The 8,928-nt window shown below is 32.4% G+C and overlaps 1 protein-coding gene across 1 annotated transcript; it reads right to left on the bottom strand.

Annotated features, from left to right (window-relative positions):
* Nucleotides 1-3,517: 3,517 nt before the first annotated feature.
* On the bottom strand, nucleotides 3,518-7,761 carry LOC139498118 (uncharacterized). The gene is made up of 2 exons (XM_071286455.1): nucleotides 7,372-7,761; nucleotides 3,518-4,502 (listed from the first exon to the last, which is right to left on the bottom strand). The coding sequence occupies exons 1-2, from the start codon at nucleotides 7,660-7,662 to the stop codon at nucleotides 3,915-3,917; spliced, it is 879 nt and encodes a 292-aa protein (XP_071142556.1). The 5' UTR covers nucleotides 7,663-7,761; the 3' UTR covers nucleotides 3,518-3,914.
* Between the last annotated feature and the right edge of the window lie 1,167 nt (nucleotides 7,762-8,928).

Raw genomic sequence — 8,928 nt, 5'->3', positions numbered from 1 at the left:
AAGAGTAATGCTTAACTCCTTAGCGTTGTTGATGTATTTTGTTAAGTTTTTAACCGGACAAATATCAGAATCCTTTGAAGGAAGAACTATGAAATTTCTCGGATTATCCAAATTAGCGACTTTTCCGGCCGTTTGAGACACAAAAATGCCCTCTGAGTCGGGTATTTGAAAACATCTGTCTGCCGTCAATAAACCAAGGTCACCCCCTCTGCTACCAGAATGACATAAAATTGAAAAATAAGCCAGGTCTCTTGCATAAAGAAAGTTCGAAATAGGATCTTTCTCAACTGAAGCTCTATATGATAAATGTCTGCATAGCTTTCCCAACTTACTAAACATTAATGGAGGAGCTTGTTTTACAGAAATGTTAGCGTTAGCCTGCTCCTGATTAATGACCTGTAGATGTTTTTTTAACAAATGTGAGGCAGCAGGGTTACCCGTAAGAAGCATTGGATTCCACTCTCCTGATCTACCCTCGTCTCTAAACAATGCTCTGATTTTTCCCAGTAAAGAATCAACAGACTTTGATGCCAAAGTCCTTGGGCATTGGCAAGTTTGAAGGCCGTGTTTCGTGCGTAAAGGGCAGCTAATATCGTGTAACTGTGTTTTCCCACCCTTTTCTTTGAAAATGAGAAATTTCCTGATGTCCTCTGGACTTGCATTAGTAAGATTTTTCCGCGAATCTAAAAAGATGAAAAAATTTTCAATCTCTTTTTTTAAACTACATTTCTGTTTAGAATAACTAGCCGCGTCTAGCAGAGCATCTAGCTGACTTATTCTATTGTTTATTTTATTTAAAACTTCCTCCTTTTTTATCTCGTCCTGGTAATTAGTAGCTTTATTTTCCCTAGCACTACCACACGCTTTACAATACTTAAAGTCTATGTCATTTGTTACTGCACATCTTGAACACGTTATGTAGGGGCACCAAATTTTTTTCATGAGATACTCCTAAAACAAAATATATAAAATCTGATAATAAAAACCAAAATACATTGTTAAGTGTTGACTCAAATTTTTATAACGCATACATATATATATATACACACATATTTACACAAGAAAAATCACCAAACATTTTTTAGTACACCATACAAATTTTTAAGAAAAATTAATTGAAGTGCACACAATCTCTCAAATGTCTACAATTAATGTTTGAATTGTCCATGAACATCCAACAATAACGCTTGCATAAACTTTCTATCTTTTCATTAATGATAGCCGATCTTGCGTTTATAGCTTCATCTTTACACCTGATTATTGATGATAATACAATAGATACGTGCCTATCATTCGTACGTGTGCACTGAAGTATATGTGCTAAATGTTCTAATTGTTCAGTTGTAATTAATAACTGGCTGAACTCGCTTTCAAACAGAAAGGATTTGCTTACATTATTGACACCTACATGAATAAACAAAAGTCTAGGCGGATGCATTCTAGTTAGTCTCTCAATTTGGGGTGTTATTTCACACACAAGAGCACCTCCTTGTGAAAACACATTTACCATTGGGTTTTTAAAATCTTTTCGCCACTGTAAAAATCTTATCATTGAATCACCAATACATAACAAGTGAAATTTAGAAGAAATAAGTGGTTCATTAAGAAATAATAATTTTCCATAATTAAAACACAGAGATTGCTTTGAACTTATGCGAACTGCCCACAGATTTCCAGATAACCCTATACCATCTGGATCATAACCTTTCTTTGTAGGATATTTCAAAACACCCTTTTGTCCCTTGTTACCAACAATAAAAGCATCGTGTATCAATTCATAAAATGTTGGGACCCATGTGGCTATTACTCCATCCGCACGTAATATCACGGTACAATTTAACACATTCTCCCTGATGAAAGATAACACCGGTAATAATAATGCAAAAGGAGGAAATACGTAACAGTTTTCACTTTTATCCACGGCTTGGGCAAATAAATTTACACCTGACGACAACGGAGAAACAGTTGGAGTGAAATGTTTTAGAATTCTACCATTTCTGTCTATCATGCTATTAGAATCTAAAGCCATCAAGTCGATCGTGTGTCCTGTATTGTCACCAAAATACTCTTGTATTGTACTCCATATATCGCTATTTAATTTCGCATCCGATTTACTAAGTTTTCTCGATGGCTCATCTGCTAAATTCAATTTAGATGGTACAAAATGTAAATTTAACATTACGTCTAAATCCAAAGTCAATTGAAAAATTTCTTTAAGAGTGGAATTGAGCATCATAGATTTGGAGCCTTCGTTATTCCAAGCACCTATCAAGGCCTGATTGTCTACGTTTGCGTCCACCCGACTACCCTTTATGTCTTCCCGTATAGATCTTAAAACATATAACAAAGCTTTAGCCTCTAGTACCATAATAGGAAGCGATAACATTTCATGTGCCCACGAATCGCCCACTTTGTGCTCTGTATCATTTATTTTAAAATATCCACCCCATTTGAACATAGAAGCATCTGTATAAATGTTTACAACTAAATGTCTTTCTTTTTTCCATTCCAACTTTCCTGTCCATGAATCCAAAAACCGCCAATTATTAAGTTCGTCCTTTAAATCTTTTGTCATTGGGATGCTTGTTTGATTGCGGATTCCTAATGAAATTGCATTATTCATCTCCCGAGTGTAAAGTTTTGCTGCCGGAACAGCTAACATAAAAGAAATACAACGACCCACTATTTTTTGTAAATCTAGCACCGTAATAGCACTTTTCCTTAAACAATCCTCGCGTAAATTGATAAATTTTTGTTTTTTGGACTCAGTTATTCTGAAACATCTAGCTACGGAATCAACAACAAATCCCAAAAATACAACTGATTGGGACGGAATAAACACGGTCTTGTCTAAATTAATGCAATACCCTAATCTAGTTATAACTTCACAAACAATGTAATTTGCCAATAAAGCGGAACTGACACCTGCTTTTAAACCAGGTTTTCTTACTTCCTCGACAAGACGATCATCTATATACAAATGTACAGGAATCAAAAACTTTCTCCTAATATATGATGTTGCTTGCAGATTTAATGTGTGATAAATGTAGCTAGAAAGTTTAAAACCAAACGGTAATGTTTTGAAAATGAAATAAAATCCACCCCACTGAAACCCCACTAGTCCACGGGAATCCTCGGATAACATAACATTATCAAAACCTGATTTATCATCTATTGAGGTAAAATATGCATTTTCTCTTACGGCTCGAGGTACATTTTTGAGAGTGTCTAAACTAAACGATATATCTTTGATCCAATTGTTCAAATACATTAGATTAATGCATAATCTAGGTTTTGTTGGCTCGACGGTTAAAGGTGCTACAATGTGGGGTGGTTTAGCTAAACCTACTTTTCCTAAGCATTCAATTGAACCATTTCTAAGTCTATCCACAACGGTTTCTGTTATGAACGTAGAAAACTTTTTGCATTTATTTGAATTATTGAATGTTCTGCTAGGTGGGAACTTATCATCATACTGGTGTCCCCAGAAATCTCCTTTAAAATGTACCATGTAATTATTAATATTTACACCATGAACTAGTCAATCTAAAATTTCATCTGAAGAATACGAACAAGCTAATATTTTCTCCCATTGCTTTAACCTTGTATGAATTTGTCCAGCAACAAAATTTTTTGGATTCAAAAAATTCAAATTTTGTATATCTGGAGATACATCATCCATGGCTTTTGAATAAACCTCCTCTGCTGAAACTACCTCCCTACTATTATCAACAATTTTGTTTTCAAAATTAACAAACGTCGGGCGTCTAACTGTTACTGAAGTAGGATCTGTTCCCAAATTTATTTTTAATTCCCATGGTTTTAACCGAAATGCATCCTGAAATGAAATAAGTATAAATTTAACTAACGGAATGGAAGATGTATTTTACTTGTTTTAAAATTATGTAAATAATTTAATTTGAACTTGAAGAATTTTGGTTAGCTGGACAATCCCTAACATAATGACCCGGCTTGTTACATTTAAAACATAGATTGTGACTATTACCACGCCCCCTACCGCGACGGGGTGGACCTGTAAAGCGAGGAGACATTCCGTAAGAATGACCTTGTGCTTGACCAAAAGTATTTCCCATAAAACCTTGCCCATGCATGTACAAATTATGAGATTGCATATTATAATTGTCATCATCAGCGAAACCAAATGTCTTAAGTAACTTCTGTTCTTTGTCAAGTATCGCTTCCTCCTCTTTGTTGCAGACAAGTTTCAGTACTAATGCTGCAGCAAAATTTGGTCTACTTTTGTGTATATGAAATCTACTTAGTATTAAGTTTATTTTGTCCTTTAAGTCATGATTTTGCTTTCTCGCCAAATTGTCTAGTAATATCAATCTTTCATGTAAAACATCAATATCCACCTTTCCTTTTGCAGCCTCATCTTTAACGTCTCTCTTAGCCCTCTCAAATTCCGATAACTCGTCCTCAGCTTGTTTCTTCTCTAACTTTTTCTCAAGCTCTGCTATTTTCTCTTCTAATGTCTTCATCTATACAATTGAAGCAAAATACTATATCTTAATTTCAAGCATTTATCTAGATTATTGTCTTATAAAACACACTCCAAATCACATGTAAGTCATAGCAAATATTGTCCTTAAATATTGTATTGAATATTTCATACATTCTGGCTACAACACCTAACGGATTTCTCCCTACTACTTCTTCTACACATGCTCTATTTATACACTAATTTACACGTATAAATCACATACATTTATATGAAAAATAGTTTTGCAAATATCTTAATTAGATCCGTTTTCTTCATACATCTCTTTTTCTCATAAACCAAAATTAATATAAACATGACGATTATAATACAATACGTTCACGACCATTCATTATTACTTGTCTTTGAAAAAAAAAAAAAAAAAAAAAAAAAAAAAAAAAAAAACCAAATACCACATTTGAATAAAATCTTTTACATTAATCGTTTAATGACATCAATTTATCTAAACCTTAAAACTGTACATGCCTGTTAATTAGTATTAAGGCAATGCATTAAGTTAATGAAACATGTATACGTACATTAGTGTATGTACTATCATGTAAAATTATTATTATTTATATATATAAATATGCAAGATATCTGTTTATATTTTATACATATTTGTTTTATTTTATTTATTTTTTTTTAATTTCTTTTTCGTTTTTAATAATTAAACGTAAGTACTATTCTTGTCAAACTTCACGTGGAACAAATTCACAGAAGCCACCTTCCCAAGCAAATTAACCTCTGATGTAACCCATGCCAAAGGCTTCATCTTATTAGTTTTATCACACTCATGTTGCTGAAATCTGTTCTTAAATAAATATTAATATCTTTGAAGACGCCTAGCTGTCAAGTGTCTATGTTTGACCGCCTGTTATAAAAATACACCCCGCTGATGTGGACTTCTATTCTGTTCAGATTGTTGATTCAAAACTAATCATCAAACAACATCCAATTAATGTCTAACCCATAAAAGTTTACTTTGTACACAATAAGTTATGTTCTCTCTTTAATAAACAACATGGTCAATTAGCAAATCTTGTGTATCAATAAATAACATGTGCGATTCCGCCGAATAATGTTACATTTTTTCTCTCTTTCTTTTAAGATCAAATATTAAATTATATGTAAAATATATTTGAATAAATTAAATATGCTTTTCTATCGACTGTTATAAATTTATATTTCTTAAATTTATGCACTCTGAAATTATTAATATATTTTTTTTAATTTTTTTTTTTTTTAACGCCCTTCGACCTTGATATATCGCTATACCCAAATAGTAACGGTCCCCTTTAAACTTATTACAAAACCGTGTACAAGGTCATATTTAATGTAAGTAAAGGAACAATTATAATGTGTCATTTATGTGCATGCTTTATATTAAACAGCCAATTAATCAATTTGACGCCGATTCTAATTTGTAGAGTTTGATTTTAAAAAAAAAAAAAAAAAAAAAAAAAAAAAAAAAAAAAAAAAAAAAAAAAAAAAAAAAAAAAAAAAAAAAAAAAAAATACGTTCTACGGTTTCCCTTATCCCTCGTAGGTGTTCTTTCCTTCTCATTTTCTCTTAAATACCACACTATAACACGTAAAACAACTCTTCTGGTTATTTAACATTCTAACTCAAAATTGTACTTAACAAATGATTAACCTACTTGCTTCGAGCTCAAGAATACATCTTTTAAAATACCACCTTTCAAAAGAAGTTCAAGCTTCTTTTAAGTATCCCTCTTTTATGTTTATGTGCAGTAAGTTATTTTTAAAAATTATAAATTTCTAACTTTTTCCGATATTAGTATGCAAACTCCATTTAGCCACTAATATTGATAATCGTATCTATATGTCTTCAATGACCTCATAAATAGTAAAAATCATATTCTTTGTTCACGTTCGAGCACGATGCTAAAACAAATATGCTTTGTAATTTCTTTTTAGACATACTTTAATATACATAATAATACCAACAAGTAAATTCTTCCTTGTCACGTTCAAACACAAAATCGCAACCCCCCATAAAAAACGTTTTTCTCCTAAGCATTTTTCTCTTTTTTCCTTTTATCACATAACCCCATCATGTTAATTCTAACCGCTTAATGCGTACACGTTCAAGAAACAATCTTGAACAAATAGCTAACATCATCTTCATCCTTCTCTTCTTTACTTTATTTTATTCACATCCGAGCATCATGCCCAAACACATTTTAAATGAAATACTATTTTTGTTCTCTCTCTATTCACGTTCGAGCATAAAACCCGAACAATAATAATTTGATACATCAAAATTAAAATATCCAAAACTATTCTTTTTTTTTTTTACACGTTCAAAATAACTTGAACAATTTTTATTTTACTTTTTCTCACGACCGAGCGTAATACTCGCCGCAACATTATTATTATTTTTTTTTCTTTCTATGTACCCCTTTTCACGTTCGAGCATCTTGCCCGAACAATATTCAAATAATTGAGTTTCAACATTTATATACACATGATAATATCATTAGACATTCTTTGTCTCACGTTCAAGTAGAACACCCGACAAAACATGTTTGTTTACTTGCATTCTTCCGTTGTCACTTTTCTAAACAAATATTCTTAACTTTAAGATATCTGTGCCCGTTCAATATGAAATAAAATATCTAACTAAATATATAACAATAAAGTTTCATTAACACGTGCGTACTAATTTGCATTTTGAACTTAGTATTTAAACATTATTCATAAACGTATATACTGTCATACGATGACCTTTATGACGTGTTCATTTCTGTATAATTATCTATTACACTCATCGTTTTCTCAACTTTTCTCATAACCCTTTGTTATATCATTCATACTCTTTGTGACAAATAAACTTAGAAAACTTACCCCTGACGACTTGTTTTCTGTAGTTTTATTTTTCTTCTTTGGAGGTTCTTCAACCTTATCCTCTTTCAATGCGTATTCTTGCTCTAATGCAAAACTAACAACTTTGCATAAGTTCTCTCTCGTGTCATCCACGTCTAGGAGCACTAAAATGTCATTTAATTGTATCTTAAGTTTGGTGGCTACTTGTAATAGATCTTCCCTGCTAAAAGTACTTAAACACTTTCCATCGAATTGCTGAAGCTTTGGATCAATGTCTGATCTGTATCTTTTGATTATCTTAAGGAGATCCATTATACGACTGCACGCTAGTATGACCTCCAATTGAGTGACGATGAGACCAAGAGTGGCCGCGCTATCTTATACATTCGAGGTACCGAAAGGGTAAACTTGGAATAGTCGATGACTGAAAGCTGATATCGTTCTATTAGAAATATCGGTTATACTTTAATGAGACAGCTACTATATACGACCCATAAATGAACTTCATATTAGTTCGTGCATATAAATAAAGCAACAATACATAGGCAGATCCAGGGGGGATTGGCCCCACTTTCGTGGAAAAAATGGTTGGTTATAAAGGGAATCACTGAAGCATGACTTGAGCGGGTCCCCCTCTGAGGTCAGTCAGTCACCCCCCCCCCCCTTTTATGAATAGTTCTGGAGAAGATTTTAAACGTTTTGGGTTGGGTTTTTTTGCATACTTGAGCAAATATATACCAGTATGTTTATAACCTAACAATAATTGTGTGTGGTTCCATGAATCTTTTGTTCAGATGCTAATATACTTAAACGGGTTTATAAAAATAAGAAGTTTCTGGTATGATTGCAAATGACACAACTCTCTGCATGAGATGTAAGCTTCTCTATACAACTATTTACAGGCTCCTGATTTAAGAAAGACTTTCAGAATGTGGCGAAGTAAAACATGTTTGCAAGAACACTACCTTATCCCTAACCTGGGACAGTGATGTACATGTTTGTAACAGCACAACATTAGAAAAGAAAATACTAAAAAATCAATTGAAAAGTTAACATTGATCAGCCCGAACTCAAGATGCTTGGACATCAAGGAGAACATAACTAGTATACTAGTATGAATAACTGCAATGTCTATATTTACAATATAAATTTTGAAACTTATTGAAATATTTTCTAGAGAATTATTCGAAAAGACTTAACATAAACGAGCTCTGTTTGAAGTTGGACAGGATATTATTTGGCTTTAATTTTTAAAATAGAATAATAAATAATTAACACCACACATAACTGTTTTAACCAGGTTTTTATTATAAAAAGTGGTTAATTTAGAAAATGTTAGTATTGTCGCCTAGGGCAGAATTAGTAGTACCGTTTTCCCTATATATACTTAGAGTTGGATAGCGCCTTTTCCGTGATGGAGTTATCTACGGTTCCGTTGTAGCTAAAACTAATGGTGCATGGCATAATTGCTTGGATATTGTATATATGTGCTCTTCATCTCTACCTCAATCTATAGTATGTTACTTTTAATTATAAAATATGAAAACAACAGGTTATAATTTCATGTGTAACTGTTAC

Source organism: Mytilus edulis, chromosome 12 (assembly GCF_963676685.1).
Source record: "Mytilus edulis chromosome 12, xbMytEdul2.2, whole genome shotgun sequence".
NCBI classification, from domain to species: domain Eukaryota; kingdom Metazoa; phylum Mollusca; class Bivalvia; order Mytilida; family Mytilidae; genus Mytilus; species Mytilus edulis.
Note: the sequence above shows the minus strand (reverse complement) of the source record. Positions and strands in the feature narration are given on the sequence as shown.

Excerpts from the sequence above, each read along its gene's own strand:
- LOC139498118 (XM_071286455.1), bottom strand. The coding sequence starts at position 7,662 with ATGGATCTCCTTAAGATAATCAAAAGATACAGATCAGACATTGATCCA. Across the intron at positions 4,503-7,371 it reads CAGAAAACAAGTCGTCAGGG|ATGAAGACATTAGAAGAGAA; the intron begins GTAAGTTTTCTA and ends TCAATTGTATAG.